The 19,138-nt window shown below is 39.6% G+C and overlaps 2 protein-coding genes across 5 annotated transcripts; one reads left to right on the top strand and one right to left on the bottom strand.

The window, feature by feature from the left end:
• Positions 1–2,818: 2,818 nt before the first annotated feature.
• srsf3a (serine and arginine rich splicing factor 3a) lies at positions 2,819–8,233 on the bottom strand. Of its 2 annotated transcripts, XM_079186226.1 has the most exons (7): positions 8,151–8,233; positions 7,391–7,444; positions 6,131–6,335; positions 5,909–6,046; positions 3,706–3,729; positions 3,533–3,613; positions 2,819–3,443 (listed from the first exon to the last, which is right to left on the bottom strand). In XM_079186226.1, the coding sequence occupies exons 2-7, from the start codon at positions 7,392–7,394 to the stop codon at positions 3,416–3,418; spliced, it is 480 nt and encodes a 159-aa protein (XP_079042352.1). In that variant the 5' UTR covers positions 7,395–7,444; positions 8,151–8,233; the 3' UTR covers positions 2,819–3,415. The 2 variants fall into 2 exon arrangements, with proteins under 2 accessions (XP_079042352.1, XP_079042353.1); XM_079186227.1 differs by lacking the exon at positions 3,706–3,729.
• A 2,742-nt stretch (positions 8,234–10,975) lies between these two features.
• Positions 10,976–14,544, top strand: LOC306715748 (THAP domain-containing protein 6-like). Of its 3 annotated transcripts, none has more exons than XM_079186212.1 (5): positions 10,976–11,056; positions 12,149–12,332; positions 12,620–12,774; positions 13,166–13,228; positions 13,345–14,544. In XM_079186212.1, the coding sequence occupies exons 1-5, from the start codon at positions 10,977–10,979 to the stop codon at positions 14,396–14,398; spliced, it is 1,536 nt and encodes a 511-aa protein (XP_079042338.1). In that variant the 5' UTR covers position 10,976; the 3' UTR covers positions 14,399–14,544. The 3 variants fall into 3 exon arrangements, with proteins under 3 accessions (XP_079042338.1, XP_079042340.1, XP_079042339.1); XM_079186214.1 differs by having other exon boundaries at positions 13,350–13,640; XM_079186213.1 differs by lacking the exons at positions 10,976–11,056; positions 12,149–12,332 and having other exon boundaries at positions 12,683–12,774; positions 13,350–14,544.
• The last annotated feature ends 4,594 nt before the right edge of the window (positions 14,545–19,138 follow it).

Here is a 19,138-nt window from a genome sequence, read left to right as displayed (position 1 = left end):
AGACCCCAGTTTTCTTCTGTGCCCAATAAGGTGTAAGCCGGTGTCATTTTGCTGAGGTTGGGAGTCAAAGGGAACATTTATTTCTGATTGCAGGGTTTGTAAAGAAGATGCACTCTCCCCCATTTCAGAGGGGAGTCCTTCCTTCTCCTGGTGAACTGCTTGTTCAGCACTGGGTTTTGTATCATCCTCTACTCTGCCTTCAGTCTCATATACCTGACCCAGTGCAGTGTCAACTCTTTCTGTGTCACTGATTTGTGGTTTCTTGTCTTCATGAACATGAAAATCTTCATGTTTCTGCTCTGAGGCCTCAAGCTTGTTTTCTTTTACAGGATGTTCATCCTGTTTGTCATCAGGATTTACATTGTCCTGCTTTGTGGGAGAATCATCAATATCTTTCACTGTCAACTTAGATTGGTCTGTGTCACTGACTTCAGTTTGGTTCATCAGGTTTCCATAAATGATTTCAGAAATGTCTGTGGCATCATGAATCACATTTTCAGATGAGTAATCAAGTTGAGGCGTTTCTTGATTTTCTGTTGGCTCAACATCCTGTTCATGCAGTTTGTTTACAGCAACCTCAGAGTGATGATCACCTGTGACTTTAGGTAAGTTGAAGGTCTCATTTTGTTCCTCATTTGTGAGTAATTCCTCTTTTGCTGATGACAATATCTCTTGTTCAACACTGCATTCAGGTTCTGTATGCTCACTGCTGCTGTGTTTTTCTGTGGTTATCTCCGGTGTGATAGAAGACTCTGTATCTTCACTCACCAAATATTTGTCCGGTAAATTTCCATCCTGCCGTAACCATTCTGTGTCCTCGTCTCTTTCCTTGTTTTCGTTTTCTGTTACAGAACACACATTGGGAAGTTCTTCATCTGGCATCTCCCTGACATTTGATTGGTCGATCGTCTGTTGATTTACTGTTGAACTTGACTGTAAACGCAAACTAGTGAGATTGGAGATGCCAACAAGTGTGCCAACTTGTGCATTTTCTTTAACTTGATCACTAACATCTTCAGTCTGCGCAGTGTCAAATGTGTCTGTTCCTTCCAGCGAGGTTTCCATTTGTTTTTCCTGCACTGCTGTCTCTATTGTTAATGTCATTTCTGTTGTTTCAAGAGTTTCATTATCGCTGATATTTCCAACCACATGCTCTGTAGGTTCATGGTCTGATTCAGCAACAGAGTCTTTGACATGCTGTATCACACTTTCAGATGAGTAATCAATTTCATGCATATCTGTTAGTTTAATCTCATTTTCATGCACTTTGTTTACATCGTCTTCTGAATGATGAGCACATCTGACTTCAGATAAATCTAAATCCTCATTTTGTTTCACTTTTGTAGGAAACTCCTCTTTTAGTGATGAAACTGTTTCTTGTCGAACACTGCATTTAATTTCAGTATTTTCTATTGTGCAGATTGTTTCTGTGGCTATCTCCTGTGTGGTAGAAAAGAACAAATCTGTATTCTCATCTCCTTCCTTGCCTTCTTTTTCTGTTACAGAACACACATTGGGAAGTTTTTCTTCTGGTATTTCCCTGCATGATGGGTCAATTAGTTGCTCATCTGCTGCTGGACACGAAAGAACACTTACCTCAGAGATGCCAACGAGATGTGCACTTTCTTTGACTTCCTCACTGTGAAGGTGGTCAGATTTTTCAATTCCTTCCTGCGTGGTTTTCACTAATTTACACGAGTCAGATATCCCTTCATAGTCCGTCTCATTTTCATCTTGGTCTGCTTGCAGATTTTCACGTTTGGAACTGAAACTCTCCAGGTCAGCCTCTGAACGGTTTGTTGTAGTAGCGTTCTGAACCTCAGAATAATAATCAGGCGAAGCGCCTGCCTGCCTCTCAGGTTGTATAGCGAGTGTCCTGGTCGTTTGCTCAACTTTATCTCTAGGTTCTTGGTATGATTCAGAGTCCTTAACATGCTTTTCTTTATGCCTTCGACTAGACCCCAGTTTCCTTCTGTTCCCCGAGAGTTCAGGTGAAGGTGGATGTTGGGTTTCAGATTGTGAATTGTGAAAATTAGCCAATACATTTAAAGATTCAGTATTTTCTTCTGGTATGTGGCGTTGAGCTGCAAAGGTACTGTCCGTTAGGTGGGAGTCATCAGTCTTGGATATTTCATTTTGGTTTGCTACCCTGCGACGTGAACCAAGCCTTTTTTTCTTTGCACTTTGAGCAGACATGTCTTCTTATCTTCTCTCTTAAAGCCTGAGACATTCAAATCAAGTTTACATCTATTACACATCCGCATCAGATAACATCCACTGACGTTAAGCTACTATAGTAATTTCTGTCTCCAATAAATGCATTCAAAATCATTTTGTTCTCAAACGCAAAACACTGAAATGCATTTTTGGTATTTACCATAACACTAACTTCAGTTTCTTTAAAAAAAAAAATAAACATTTATTATTAGTAAATACATTTGGTTGAAGTAACAAATTAATTTGACAAGATTGCAAGCCATCTCCGTAATAGTTACGACGCCACACACACACTTACCTCCCAAAACTCTGTCGTCTCACATCATGGGCTGCTTTGCAATGTCAGGTCATCCGCCTATGCTCAACGGCAAATACATTTCACAAAAGGGAGGAAGTGTTCCTTTACTGCAACCATGACTGAGAACTTCCTGTGTGGGTAACACTTGCAGGCGTGAGCAGGCGATGGCAGCAACATGCAGTACTTCCTGATCTGAATAAAGCTTTATGTTCCATATTTACTTTACTAAATGGCTATTGATGATGACTTTTTACATACAATTAATCTTAACCATCTAAAAACACAAAGAAGCAACAAGATAAGTCACCTTGGAAAACCATTTATTGAACAAGTTGTTTATCTGCAGCACAAATTGTCAGCTCAGAGAGTCAAGCAAAGTTGAAGAGTAAATGCATTTTTCTTTTTTTTTGCAAAAGTGACATAGGTAAAACACAGAATTACAGATGTTTTTGGCTTGAAGGATAGCCTGCAAATAACAGTGCCAATATTCAACAACATTTGTTGCCAGTTTGATTTCTATCACTGCTAGAACCTATTCTCCTACTGGTGGATCTCACATGAATCCGTTGCCGGTAATTTAAGTCAACCAAGAATTAAAAAAAGCAAACAAAACAAATAAAAACATTACATGAGCTTTAATTCAAAAGTTTAAAAAACAGGATGGTAATGTAAAACTAAATAAAAATAATAAAAATCCAGTATTCCATTTCAAAACATGCAGGGTACGATAGAATTTGCTTTAGGAGAAAAAGACTACAGTCCTTTGTTGTTAATTCAACAGACTGCCAATACACAATATGTAACTTGACCAACCCAGGAGAAAAGAAAAACGTGACTATAAAAATTTGTATTTTCCCCCCCCAACAGCAAGATCCGCAGATGAATGATCGTTTGAGGTCCTCATTTTCTGTCGTTGGACCGGGAACGACTGTAAAACAAACAAACTCGTCAATAACTGCAAACAAAAATACTCCAGCCATCATGGAGTACAGTGTGATAATAGTCAATAATACTTGCCTCCTTGACCGTGAGATGGATCTTGGGCACTTCTTGTCTCTGGAGATAGATCGTTGTCTGCCTCTGTCTCTTGAAAGAGACCTGGTGAACCACACCAAAAAACAATTCACATGAATTTTACCATTATTTAATCGACAAACACATAGTTTAAATAAAAACCGTTACAATCTTACCTGCTGCGACTGCGGCTCCTCCTCCTATAGTGTACATCAAGTAAAAAAAAACGAAGCAAAAAAAATAAAATTAGGAAAGATTTTTGCCCTCCTATCACTAATGAAAGCTGGTATTCCTGATCCTTAGAGACATGGATAACACGTGGAAACCTGGTTACACGTAGTGTCTGTTAATAGAAGGACCATCTGCATCCATGAACTGCACCAAGATCAATTCATTTAAAAAGGAAACTTTGTCCAATGAGCACCAATCATGGAGCCAGATTTCAGAATATAGAACAAAATCAGGGGTCGACATTAAGGCTTGCCCACCCAACTACATTATGTTACAAACTACATTATGACAAATGGGCAAAACATGTTCTTAGATCATCTGTCTGGTGCAAGGCTGCTATAAAACTGCTTTTCAACAACACTGGAGGCAGACAGCCTGTGTCAGTGATCTACACACGAGTCCAAGATGAAAGTAAATGGTTCTACACAGTGGACCGGATCACAAACAGACTTTGGGCTTACTTTCAGTTCAAAGAAACTTGGATACAAGACATTTTGTGAACCACTGAATTGTGACTGTAGCATCAAAACCACGAGTAACCCACATGTGTTGGCTCTATTGATTGATGCAAAACAACGACTTTTAAATGAAGCACTAGAGGTAAAAAGATATCGTCAACGGAAAAGGGGAAGAACATTTAAGCTAAAAAAAAAAAACTAAGTACACTCTAGTCCGATAGTTATCACCCAAGATTGCTTAATGTCGAACCATGACAATGCACTCTGTAGCCCAATTACATGGTGATCAGATAAACGTAGTTCATTTTTGCAAATAAAAATAGAAGACTAACGGCAAAGTTCCTTGACCACAACTTTGATCTGTAGATTTGTGCAGCTCTGCACATGCTCTGAAATACTTAACTGCTGAGCGAAAACCGTCAAGCACCTTTGAAAGCTAGAGTAAGCATCAAAACTACAAAGAGCAGGATAAATGCAACTTACTATTTTGGGGGATTTGGACAAGATAGATATGACGCAAGGAAGCCAGACTGATGGTGAGGGAAGTCGAATTGCAGAGAGGATTTGCCACATGATGCAAATGTTGGCGATATGAAGTTGCTTGGTGGCTGGTTGGAAGGGGTAGTTGTAGATTTTCCCTGCCTTTTTTGGGGGGATGGGATGTAAGCCAAGGGCTGTTCCCGTTGATACAGTAGTTGTGTGGCGAATAGAGAGTAAAGACGCCGATTGGTTGATAATGTGAAGTGGGCCGCTGTCGATTGGATTAAGGTTGGAGGACGAGGAGGAGGATGTTGCGAACTGCATGCTCAGGAACCAAACGGTTGGTGGAACCTGACGACTGGCGGTGCGCCGTGGTCATGTGACAACACCAGCCCAGCTGATTGGGGCTCCCTGGTCAGCAGTCACATGATGCTGAAAGAAGACTAGTTGACTGACTCAGATGGTGAGAAGCGTGGTGGTGACTCTGCAACGGGGTTCAGTTTTATTAATAGATGGCAACTGAACTCAGAAAGAAAACAAAATGTACACCTGCAGAATGTAATTCTAGAAATTACCTATAAAAATGTTGGATGGATTATGAAGTGCCTCTTAAGATGTCCCCTGTAATGCAATATCCCTCTAGTAGAGCTTGGTCTTCTTACAGACATACCATAATAAGAGATCATAAGTGCTGACTTAAGCTGTAAATTTGGCAAAGATTAAAAAAATACCCTTGGAAACAATGAAGAAAGTTTTAAAAGTGTCACTCTGGTTAATGTAGTTTTATATTTTAAAACACAAAAGTGAGTGACATCAATACATCCAATCCTGAAGCAGTCGGATTCACAGATTCTCTATTGATGAACACATTTTGTATGTGTGCCAATAACTATTATTTTACTTATTATATTGATTTACAGCACTTAAGAGTGGTAATTAAATTTAGGCCACAGCTATGATAAACTTCATTTTGCCTTAAACGTTCACTAAGCACCAATAGGTCTGAGTTAAATATTTGTCACTGTGGGAAGTTGTCACATTTAAACAGCTTTGCCAAACTAATATTTTGATGGGAGTAAAAAAAAATAAATGCTTACAGTGTGTGGGGAATATAAATATTCTGTCAATTGTGCTTGAAAAACAATAAAAAAATGTAAACAGTGCAAATGAGACTGTAAATAAAAACAGTAACAATAATAGTTAAGTATACCTGCGTCGGACCGGAGGACTACGTCGCCTTACATCGTCACGAGGCCGTCTACTACCCCAGGACGGAGGATGGCCACGGCTCCGTGAGCGCTTCTCCCCATTGGATAACTCGACACGCACTCGACAGCCACACATGTGTCTAAACAAGTCATTGCATTAGTGGAAAAGCGCAAAACATGCACTACAAAAGGAACAACTACTTGGAAAATGTGCGGACTGTTACCTTCCATCCAGCTCTTTCACAGCATCGTTTGCATCTCTGGGATCTTCAAACTCTACAAAAGCAAAGCCCGGGGGATTCCTGGCAACCCAGACGCTTCTTAAAGGACCGTAGTACCCAAAAGCACTTTCCAACTCAGTCTTGTTTCCATTGTTTCCTAGATTCCCAACATACACCTTGCAGTCAAGGGGAAATTGGTCGGTTTGACCTAAAAGAAAGAAATAAACACAGAGGGATAGGTTTAATGTTGCATCACGATAACTTACTCTGCATCTTCCAATTAAGACTTGCAAGATGAATGTTCACAGACTTTGCGTGCCCCTCGACATTTTCGATACAGAAATTCCAAATCACAATGATCTGCATGACCAAAATGTACCTAATTTAAAGTGTTCCTATGAATCACAGCTTGGTTTTCACAGTTCAGTTTGTCTTTTTAACTAAGTTTGAAAACATTCGGATTTCAATGCTGGTGTCCTGATCACTTTTCTTTCATTATGAAAACACTTAATTTTTGCAATCAAAACATATGTCAGAAGATGGTATTTGTAAAACCCATCCTTATTTAGAATATAGAAGAGTATACTATGTTTATAGAACGAGCTGCTAGTGCCTAATGTACTCTTCAAATACAGCAGTCGTGACATAGCCAAACGTAATTAATTGTAGGAAGTCCAACTGAAATGGCACGGCATTTATTGCAGTAGTGTTTAGTCTGCGGAGAAAAGGACCCAGAACCATTTATTAGCGTCTCTAGTAAAAACACTGTAAACATGTCAATGTTACAGACAAGCACTACTTTCTAGTAAAAACAAAGTGCTAAATCACCAAACCAACTGAAGGCCTTCTTGCATGATACTAGTATTGAATATCACACCAATGTTTTACTTCAAGTGGGACACTACCAGGGTAGGAAATTGGCAACTGCCACCAGCCAAATGCAGGCAGTAGTGGTAGATTTCAGACACTAAATTATTATTTATACTATTGAGTGGCTGGTGATTTTGATTTAATCTTAAACCCCCCCCCCCCCCTATTTGCAAACACTGTTGCAATTATAATAATGAGAAAATGCCATATACACTTACTAGATTTAATTGCGTAAGGTTCAGTTAGTAAATTGATAATTAATCAGAGTACCTCATGTTCCAGGTGGCTTATCACCTGAGCTAAAGAACGTCCTGGGGAAACACCCTGTAGTGTTTAGAGCTGGATCAGATAGTACACTCTGTTAACGTTAAGTAACAAATCAACGTGACTTACTCATTTCACCAGATTAAAATGTCTTCTTTATTAGAGTCCCACAATCAGATGTGCCTGAAAGGAAAGACAGTCAGAAGTTATTAGAGCCACATCCCTGACCGTTGTGTAAAAGACATTTCAACAATTCAATTGAATGTCCATTTTATCTCGGTCTCGTGTTTGACAAACGATAGCTTGCACGAGCGTTTAAAAGAGCGGTTTCTATGGTAGAGGTTTAAAAAACAACATTTAAATTTAAATTCTAACCGTACAATTAAAACAATACTGCAAACCGGTTAACTGATGCAATTACCAAAATAAAGTGGGCTACAATAATGTTATAACTTGCTACTTAAATGCTAACGTAGACGTGCACATTACCACGCTAACGCTAGCTAGCATGTATTTGGAATGTGTTAGCTTGTGCGTCACAACGTACCAGATAACCAGTAGACTGCCGTTTAATGTTCACGGTTAGTTTACAACGCAGATTTGCCTGATTGACATATTCACTAACGTACACAAACCTGATACTTTCGTGTCCAACTTAGTTAACGCTAAGAGTTACCAAATGTGTATGTAGCCAGGATTCCCAACCCCCGCGTACATTAATGCTAGCATTGTTAGCAACATGTATTAGCATTAGCAAGCACATTTAGCATTACCGCGACGATGGTTAAAGAAATAAAATATCTGAGCCCACTAGCACACTAACCGACCTCACATAATATAACCATTGAGGGAAACAAGCAGATCGGTATATTTAGGACATGTAGCTCACCCTTTTGGACCTGCAATTCGATAAAAACGTTAGCAGCAGACGACACGCCGTCCGGTTCAACTGCTAGCTTAACTCATTGTGTCCATAGACACCACCCACACGTAGATATAGACCGACACGCTACATCCGGTTTGTAAGACATGGTGAAACTGAAATGGAAATAAAATATATAAAATCTAGTTCAGGAATATTACAGTGATAGGGAAATGAAATGTAGTGGTTGACACAAATATAGCTTTGTAAAGACGGTTCAAATGATCCACTAAAAGATATATGCAACATGGGCAGCAGCTGATGACAGAAAGTAAAATACAGATCTGTAATGACTCGGAGTAGAACAGGATCCGCAAGGAATCGTGAAGACCTTGTATATGAAATATTGTTTACTAATTACCTAATCAGTGTCAGGAAAACGAGACAATAGTGCGCGTCCTAATTCCATGAAGGAAGGATGAAAGAAGGGCTATGCTTACAATAGAACAGGGGCTGTTAATACGAGGAGAGGCCAGGATTAAAGATGTGATCGACAGTAGAGAGGCCATGCAGGGGGAGAAAGGGGGTAGAAGATTTTAGAAAGCAACCAGACCGGTTGCTCGATAATCGTCTACAATAGAATAGGACAACAGTGGATGGTTATAACCAGTAGTGGGAGCAGTAACACGCAACATAAAGGATGTTATCTCTCAAAGAGTGATTTTGTATTTATATAATAAGGTTTGGCTGGAAGGAAAATTACCAGGAAGTTGGAAACAGTTATAGTAATCAGTTATAGTACCAATCAGGAAACCGGCAACATATCCCACCAATCCATCTAACTATAGACCAATAGCATTGACTTCCGAAATTATGGAGCGTATTATGACAGAAAGAATATATTATTTGGGAACAAGAAATCTTGGCCATTTGGTGGATAATGGAAAGCCACAAGGAAGTGTAATTAGTCCTTTGTTTTTGATCATGATTGATGATGTGCAGGAAACAATCAAAAGAGTGGAACAATGGTGATTGTGGGGATTCTAATTTTCTGTGGAAAAAACAAATACCCCTTTCTTTACAAGAAAGAAAAATGGAACAGAGGTCAACATTTATTTATATGGTAAGGAGCTGAAAAGGATAGATTTGTTCAACTATTTAGGAATGTGGTTTGATGTTTGAGGCTCACCTGTAATGTACATATTGATAAAATGGTAAATAAATGTAAAAAGGTGCTTGGTGGGAACAGAGTGGGGAGCTGGCAGCTATATCTGATATCAGTTCTAGACTATGGCTGTGTGGCATATAGGTCAGTGTCTAAAACCTTGTTGGGAAAACTGGATGTAATACAAGCACAAGCATTGAGGACATGTAGTGAGGTTTTTAAAACAACATCTGTGCCGGCATTGCAGGTAGAAATGGGGGAAATGCCATTAGAGTAAAGAAGAATGCAGATCATGATGACATATTGGGTCAATTTACAAGGACATAACAACCATCTAATCTAATAAGTGCTATTGAGCCATGCTGGGAACATGGAAAAAGGCCAACAAAGAGCTTTGGTTGGGTTGTTAAGAAGAAGGCTAGTGAATTGGGTTTACTGGATACGAGTTATTCTCCAACTGTTGTTCTGCTATTCCTCCTTGGTTACTGCCACAGCCAGAAATTGATCCTGGCCTCTTTGAACTGATAAGAGATGAAAGTGGGGGAAACTGTAAGATCTTCAAGTCATACATCAGAAGGAATTACTAGAGTTTGTTACAGATACAGATGGGTCTAAAGACCCTAAAACTGGTAGAACAGCAGCAGCAGCAGCAGTAATCCCAGAATTCAATGTTGAGTCTGGGAAGACACTTGGTGATGATTTATCTGTGTTTGCATGTGAGATGATGGTCATAGTTATTGCCTTACAATGGGTAGAGGACCAGTGAGAGTGGTAATTGCATCAGACATGTGCAGTGTTAATGAGCTTGACATTTTGCCAGAAGAGGATTTATTGTGAGAAATACTACAATCACTATTCGTATTCAGAATCTGTCAAATGTGTGTGTCTGTTGTTTTTGTGTGGGTCCCTGCCAATGTTGGAGTTGATGGGAATGAGAAGGTGGATAAAACAGCAAAAATAGCTTTGAAGAGTGGAAGAAATAACATGAATGTAAATATGATTAAGTCAGAAGCCAAAGTGGTGATTAAGGGACAAATCAAAAAGATATGGCAGAACGAATGGAATAAAGGGAGTAAAGAAATATGTATTTAAAAAAAATAAACCATTGGTTAGGAATGCAGGCTCTAGTGGACAGATTAGGAAAGAGGAGAGGATTATAACAATACTAAGAAATGGCCATACTGGTGTTAACAGTTCCCTCTATGTTATTGGAAAGCATAATAATGGATAGTGTGAATTTTGTGAAGAAGAAACTGTGAACTATGTTTTATTGTCCTGTCAGAGGTACGATTCAGCGAGAGAAGTTTTGAAGAATGGATTAAGAGAGACTGGAGAGGAAAATATAATTAAAGTACTAAAGAAAATTTAGGGTCAACAAGACTAATGGATAGAATTTGAGGAAACTTCAATTTTTTATTTTTTTGCTTTCCTTTTCTTTTCTGTCATTCGTTTAATTTTGTTTGGTTAATTGTTTTATTTCCTTCGTTTGATTGTCGTATAGAGAGGGTATCCTTATCCACACTCCGGAGCAGAAGATGGCGGTATTGCACCAATAAACTGGATGCCAACGGCCGTAAACCCAGAAGAAGAAGAAGAAGAAGAAGATCCGGTTTTTGAGCCGGTATCATAATAAAGTTGTCCGTCCCTATAGCGCCGCCCGGGAACAGCTCAAATGAAAAGAGTACACGATGCCAGACTTTTGTGCTGCCGTCGGATGCTCTGTTGGAAGAAATGACGAAACCAAACAGCAGGGAATAACATTTCACAGGTGAGAATTGATCCTACGATGAGTTTACCGTAATGAATGTGTTGTTATATAGCAATAACTAAAATAGTCCCTGGTGCACACGAGAGGATTTTGAAATAGTAACTGATATTAACGTGGATACCACATGCTTGGTGTTTGTACTGAATTATTTCAAAGAGGCGGTTCCAGTGAAGCTTGAGTAGAATAAGTTAGCGATAGCGGCGCTGCAGGAAACTAAGCTAATGCTAACGTTAACATTACATATTCACGTCGCGATCACACCGATACTCTAATATAACGGGCACATGTCTCGTGCTCGATTAAAGATGAAAGATGAGGTATGCAGACATGTTTAGTCGTTGTCAACGTTAGCTTTATTGGCACGTTAGTAAACGTTAGCATAGTTTCGTTGTTGTTGTTGTTTTACCCAAAACTTTATTTAGGAAAAATAACAGTACACGCCATGTAACAAGTAACACAATACAGAACAGGAGCTGATAACATAAACAACATATTTAGAACACAAGTGATGGTTATAACATAAAACAATGCAATCAGAGACAAATTCATATTCTTATGAATTAAAAAGTATACAAGTACGCAACATCCGGTTGGTAGTGCTTCCCAGTCAGCTCGCTCTCATTGGCTGTTGCGGATTTCTGGTCATTGTTGTTATTTTGACGCAACAGGATTTCAAGTCAAACATATACAACATGTGTTGTATCGTGTTTACCGTATTTATCGTAAGACTCCGATCCAGTCGGTAAACGTGGGACTGTCTGCAAACCTCTCACACCACAGGATCATTTGGGCAGATAATCTTTGCAGACCAGCCTCGAATCTACAACACCCCAACCATTGTCAAGAGGGTAAAATCGTGCCCAAAATATGCCCAATTATTCTCTGCGTTTGTGACTGTGCTTAAGTTAGTTAAAGTTAAACTCATGTCTGTTCAAGAGAAAAAGATGAACAAGAAAAGGGCAGTAAAATTATATTGATCAATCATCATGTGTTATTGAGTAAAGCGGTCCTAAATTGTTAGTTCACGGTGATAACGTATACAAAGTGCCAGAATTGAAATAGTGTTTTCAAATGGATTTTTTGTGTGTATAGGTTCCCAAAAGATACGGTTATAAGACAGGCGTGGGTAGCAGCCATGAAGAGAGCGGACTTTGAGCCAAATGACCGCTCGGTTATTTGCAGCTGCCATTTCAAGTCAGAAGACTTCAACAGAACTGGACAGACAACTCGTTTAAATGAAGGAGCGATCCCGTCACTTTTTGACCACCTTTTCAAAGTGAGTTTCATTGCCTCTTCTAGCTCTGTATCCAGTTAAACCCACCAGACAAGCTGGATTTCATAGGACACATGAGTTAGCTGGGTCCCTTAAACTTACCAGCTACCATATAGGTTGTTGTTGTTGAAGTAATGAACGGTTTGACTTTCATTTAAACTGTATGCTATGGCTAAAACGTTAGCTAGGTAGCATTTGGGTCATTCTGGTGTGGCCCTTTTTATTATATACAGCCAACAGTGATGTCTTGATGATTGTTGTGACGTTTAATCAAAATCTTATCTTGACAGATTACTGAAAACTCAAGGGTGCTTGGGGATCATTTCACTAAAGACTGCTACACCAAGACCATAAGAGGAGTCAATAAGCAGAAGGGGGGGACTGTGTCGTCCGTGTTTGTGAGGTCCACCACCAAGTCTAGCAGGAGGAAAAGGATCAGATCAAGGTATACAGGGTTTACCGCAAACAACTTGCTGGTGCAAAACCACCACCTACTGTACAAGAGTGTGTGACATGATATAATGTCTCTAAAGTTATTATATTCTGCTCACCAACATGTTGTCATTTAAAAAGGTAAAGAGAGCCATCCTGCTACTCTCCTAGCCTTCTCCCTCACCATCTCACTGAAATGTTTTGTTATCTATCAGCACAGCCTTAAAATAACAAACACAGGGTCAGTGATACCATCCAGAAAAATAATAACAATAATCATGACAATAATGTTCATGCTGCCATGATTGCAGGTGACCTGAATTGTTTACCTGCCACATCCAACATTTTACTTACACTGCTGAACTATTGTCTAATTTAACCAAAGTCATGTTTCTGTTCTTCAGCCATGCAGATGCTGTTCCCCGTGGACAGGATGCACCTGAAAAGGACCTCGGCTGCAAACCAAGGTAATCCTAATTGTCATGTTGGCGGAGCTTTAATAGTGAAGATCTTCTAGGCAGATATAAGCTAATGCTAAAATGGCCGCATAAAACATCTTTCCATCTTTACTCTGCACTTTCAGAATAGTAGAGACAAGTTTGCCGTATGCAGATCATGGTTACAGCCAAAGACCCCCGTCATTGGAGGAGCAGCTTCAAGAGGCCCGAAAGACCATTGCATGCCAAGAAGAAGAGCTTTTGAAACTAAGAAAGAACCGGTTCTTTCTTGAACGATTCCAATGTGATGACAGGCTAATTATGTTCTACACGGGGTTTAAAGATTATATAACTCTCATGGCTGTTTTTATGGCTTTGCAACCTACAGCTGAAAGCATGTTAGGATGGGGCCAATCACAAGCGGATCAACACATTATAAGACCGGGATTGAAAGAGCAAAGCCTACCTCTCATAGACCAGTTTTTTCTCTTTCTGTGCCATTTGAGGCAGGGCTTTTTAGTACAGGACCTTGCTACTCGTTTCAATGTATCACAGGCAACTGTCAGCAGAATTTGTATCACTTGGACAAACTTTCTCTATTACATGTTAGGATCTATCCTTGTTTGGCCTTCACGAGAAAAAGTAAATGAACTTATGCCTCTTTCTTTCAAACATACTTTTCCACGTACAAGAGTGATATTGGACTGTACAGAATTGCATGTAAAAAGGGCCACTTCAAAAGTACTGAATCCAGAAACCTACACCTATTACAAAGGAACAATCACACTTAAGTCCTTAGTGGGCATAAGCCCATATGGTGAACTTACTTTCGTCAGTGACTTGTATATGGGGTCAATATCGGACAAAGAAATCACACGGGCGTCTGGGATTCTCTCTTTGTTAGAGGAAGGGGACGAGGTAATGGCAGACAAAGATTTTTTTATTAGGGACCTTTTGTCTCCCATTAATGTCCGTCTTGTAACACCAGCATTCTCAAAGTCTAGTAGGAAGCTTACCCCAGAGGAGAAGTTGCAGACACAAGAGGTTGCTCGCCTTAGGATTCATGTTGAACGGGCCATTAGAAGAATTAAAGAGTACCACATTTTTGATAGAACATTACCCATGACCACTTTGGGTTCTATCAACCAAGTCTGGAAGGTGTGTGCCCTCCTCACCACTTTTCAAGGACCAATATTCTGAACCTTAATGTACACAAAACTGCCTTGACTTCTCTACATGCATTTGCTATTGTAGTGTTTATTTCTTGTGACATTGTTCAGGCAGTTGCAGGCTACCAAATAACTTTTTAAATCTTTTTGTAGAAAAGCATCCTCCAAATGCATACATGTAAATAAACATACCACTTGAGGAAAAGTTAAGACTTGCCTTTGTTATTTAGGTAAAACAAATGATAAATTGCCATCTAGAGCTTGCTTAATGCAAGAACAAAATGTACATGGTTGTCTATCTATTTCCAAGAGGCCATGAAGGCTATCCCCAGATGGGTCAATCAATCTCTTGTCAGGTTGTCTAAGTGGGGAACATTGAGGTTTGATCACAAATCCACATGGCTGGATGTTGTGTATTGTTCTGCAGCTACTAGTGCCATTGCAATGACCCAGCATTGCTTTTGTTTGTACTGTTCTTTTATACCTCCGTAAATTGACAACAATGCTATCAAAGTCCCCTTATCTTGAGCACACCCTTTTAAAGTTCAAAGGTTTAAAACCATCAAACGAAAAAATTGTGTTTTGTGTCAGGTGTGCTACAGCAGAATTGTGGAAAGTATTAAGAGCTGGACCCTAGGTCTGTATTGAGAACTCTGTTCTAGCTTTAGACATAACTTGACAAACAAGCTCTAACACTTCAACCATCCTGGCTACATCTTTTCTCATGGACGGAGCAGTACAGCTGTGCTCTCTAAACCTGACTTAAAAGGAATGTGATTCACAAAACCGGAGAAAGCCATGAGAGAAGTTGAGACGTCACGGATCACCTGGCATTCTTTTTTGTTTTCCCGGTGTCTTAGTCATCAGCTAGTTGGTGGACACCTGACACTGCTATGCTCGTTTTGTAAAACGTGTTTCGCTAGGTGACTGAGCTGATCACTGTTATGTATACCACAGAGAGACAAAGCTAGTTAACAATGGCAATAAATGATATTCTCCAGCATTGTAATTGTTAGCCAGCTTCTTGTTCACCCGTCCTAGGTAAACATTCAGCTGTGCTGCGGTGACAAATAGCTAACCAGCAATATTACATTACGTTCAACCCTTTTAATCACAGGGCTATCTTTTGGCAAATCCTGTAGAGTTTTTCTCAGAGGAAAGTGATTGTGGTCTGGGACTTAATTTTAAACTTTATTTTTGAACTAGACCAATCTCTTATCACATCATGTTGCTCACCACAGACGCACAACCTTTAGGCTTTTATAAGTAAAACATGAAGCTCAGGTGACATTTTGAGACACCGGGTGAAAGACTGACAGGAATGGACTGTCCTGAGGGATTTATAAGCGGAGCGAGAAGTTTTAAGTCATTCACAGTTTTCTGCCTACATGCCTGTTGATGTACAATCATTAATCAAAACGCCACGTTTGCTGTGCACATAAGCATGGACGTTTTAGTGATAGTTTACATTTTGTGCTGGTTGCACAAAAAAACAAACAAGCTTTTAGTTGGACTTGTTACACCTGAGCATAGAAACTGTCCTCGATGTGATGCCAAATGGTTAGTCTTTTGTGTGTGAGAGTGGCAAGCATAAAACATCCAGTCAGGCAACAAGAGAGTTGCTTGAGTGCACGAGGGAAATGAGGCAGAAGGACATGAATGAAGAGTGAGGAGTGAGGAGTCTACTACAAGTCTCTAGGGATGGAGATGAGGGAGGGAGGGAGAGAGAGTGATAAGGGGAGCAGGGGAGCTTCGCTTGTAGAGAGCTGACCGTTGTACCTTTTTAAGGTATCTACTGAGATAACCCAGTACCAAGTACTATTCAAACTTCTCACTCATTCAAACAATACCTCCAATCAAGCCTTTTTGTGCCCAGATCTAGAATTTTATTTTATTTTTTGTAGAATTTAGCTCGAAGCCAATCACAGCAAATAATCTTCAATATAATGCGATGCGATTACCACCGCAGCTACAACCCATACAAACGTGATTGCCTGCCTGCCTCTTTGAATACAGGGTTTTCCTCAGCGGGCGGCCAGCATCTAATGTGCTAACAGAGCTAACAACCGCAACAGTGCTGACAGAGGGCGTTACGCCACTGCGACAACGTGGTCCCGCCATTCTCGGTTGCAGGGTGGTGTTTGCAGCTGTAGCCGCTGTGCAATACGACGGCAAGCAAATCCATTGGGACAAACACACAATTTCCATTCATATGATGGGTATCGAATGCAGCACTCTCTTGGTATTGATATCAGTTTAAGGGTATTGGTATTTATTAAACGATAACCAGCCCCAGTTGGCAGACAGACTTACATGTTAATATGTTGTGTTAATACTTGTAAATGCACACCTTTTTGTTTGCTGTGATGAGCACTGTGAGCACAATTGTTTTTTTCAAATAAAGTCCTACTTTCACCAACCAACCGGCTGTTAAGTTAGGGCCTAAGGTGTGCGATCACATCCTTACAAACTGTGCAAAAACTCACAGCAGACAGGTTTCCCACTGTCTTGTACTTGGTAGCCAATGGTGGAGGAAGTTTTCAGATCCTCTACTTAAATAAAATACTAATACTACACTTAGAAAATCATCCACTACATGTAAACATTTGACATCAAAAGGTTACTAGAGTGAAAGTATGTAAGTAGTTGATGTACTTAGTTACTTATAGTTACCACTACTGAGTATGGGGGGGGGGGGGGAACAAGCACAGAGTTACAGTGCTGTATGAGATAGAGCAGCCACCACTCAAACTCATGTAAGTGTCTCTCATAAGTGTTCACGATGCAGAACTCTCGCAATCTCATTTGCAAATGTTGGCACTTTATCTAAATAGTTGTAAATACATCTGTATTGTGTGCTTCGCTGAGCACTGCATGTAAATGGGAACTGAGTTCACCTTTTTGTTGTCTGTGATGGGCACTTTGTGTTCACAGTTGGACACTCTTTTGTTTGCTTTCTTTTTGAACTAGGCCCTTTGCAAGAGCAATGACGATTTGCATGCCCAATTTGACATGCTTATAAAGCTTCTGTCTGCAATCCCAAAAACAACAGTTAGCAGTTAGCACATACAAATAACTAGTCTCTAGATATACTGACTCCAATGAACAGTTTGTTGTGAAATACTCTCCAATATCCCTCTTCCTGTCCCATGAGAAACATTTCTTCTCAAATGAATATTGATGTTTTTATGTCTACCACATTAGTTGTCCCCTTATTATTCATATCAAACATAACTATTAAAGAGTACTTAGGGCATATTTTGGGTTTGTAATGCACTGCATGGTGAAATGTTGAACACAGTGCTCATCTTTTTTTCAACCATGAAACACGACTTGAGTAATGTCCATACAGACAGCTTCTATTGCTGCCGTATGAACAGCTCTCATTAGCATTACACTGCAGTCATTTCTTTTACAAAGACATTTCCACTTCCCTTTCAACCCTCCAAAAGCATGTTCAACAACACAACAAGCGCAACTTGTTTTTTCAGTTCTTCACAACCAGTGTCAGGCTTGGGTTTCTCCGCAGTGAGTCCCCGATAATGAAATAGCCATCAGTACCACATGTTTCTAATTCTGACAGAGAAGAATTAGTGGTGCTGGCCAAAGACCAAAGATGTACCACATATTTGAGCGCCATCGACATAATTTAATGCTTTGTAATTGAAGTATCCAACATATTACAAAAAAAAAGAAAAAAACATTTGTAAGAATACAGGCATAATCTAATGTTCCACTATTTTCTGGAGGGTTCCAATGTCTTTACTGTATCTATTTTTTCGTGTATGTTCTAGTTCAAATGATATAATAATATTCACTTCGACATCACCAGAAGATTGAGTTGGTGGTTTAATGCCGTAACAGTTTGGCTTGTGAGGTTGCCGCTGTACCAGATTTTTTTGTCCCCAGTAAAGTTAAAGACATTTTAATTCAGTCACAAGTTCAGACTTGATGTTTCCCTGTTATGTCCTTTCTGCGAAAAGGAGGCTTAATTATTGTATCTTTACATATTCTAGTAACTTTTGGTTTAAAATGTCTTTAATAATCTATGACACTCACAATTTCATGTTTTGTGTTTGATTAGTTATTGTTAAGTTATTCTTCCCTGATACTTCCTGTGCTCATGTATTGTAATATTTAAAGTATTACTGAGAAAATCTTTTTCCTAGGATGGTGTAGGCAGGGCCCGCCCTACTTGGCCTCTGATTGGCTAGTACTCGTTGCCTTCATTGGTTGGAGCGGTTAGGTTTTAGCATTTATGGGTTGGAGCCTTTCTTCTTCTCTGTGTGTTGGTGGATTGCAAACCAATGTTCAATGCAAATGCCGCCATCTACTGTACTGGAGTGGACACACTCAATACATTAAAGTGTATCATACCTAAAACATAACCTTTTAACCAGACATATTTTGAGAAAACAACTGTGTTTTCTTCGTAATAGGTTCACAACACCACCTCCTGAAAAAGTACTTCTGGAACATCTTCACTACCAATCGTTTTAAATTATACTCAGCATTTATTTAAGAGACAAATAGTGTAATATTCTGGCTAAAATAGTGAATCAACAACCCACTGTTGAAGTTATAGAAAAAAAATGTAATCTACACTATTTTACATACTGTAGAGAAGGCCTATGTGGTCTACTCATGCAGGGGCTGTAACAATCATTCAGCCAAACACCATCTCTGTCCTCGTCAAAGTGAGACACTTTGCAAAAAAGGTCCCCTATTTCTATCAGCATAACCATCTACTACACTGTGGATAAATAGATAA

Source organism: Pholis gunnellus, assembly GCF_910591455.1.
Source record: "Pholis gunnellus genome assembly, chromosome: 3".
Taxonomy (NCBI): Eukaryota; Metazoa; Chordata; class Actinopteri; order Perciformes; family Pholidae; genus Pholis; species Pholis gunnellus.
The sequence above is the reverse complement of the archived record's forward strand: the minus strand, read 5'-3'. Positions and strand labels throughout refer to the sequence as shown.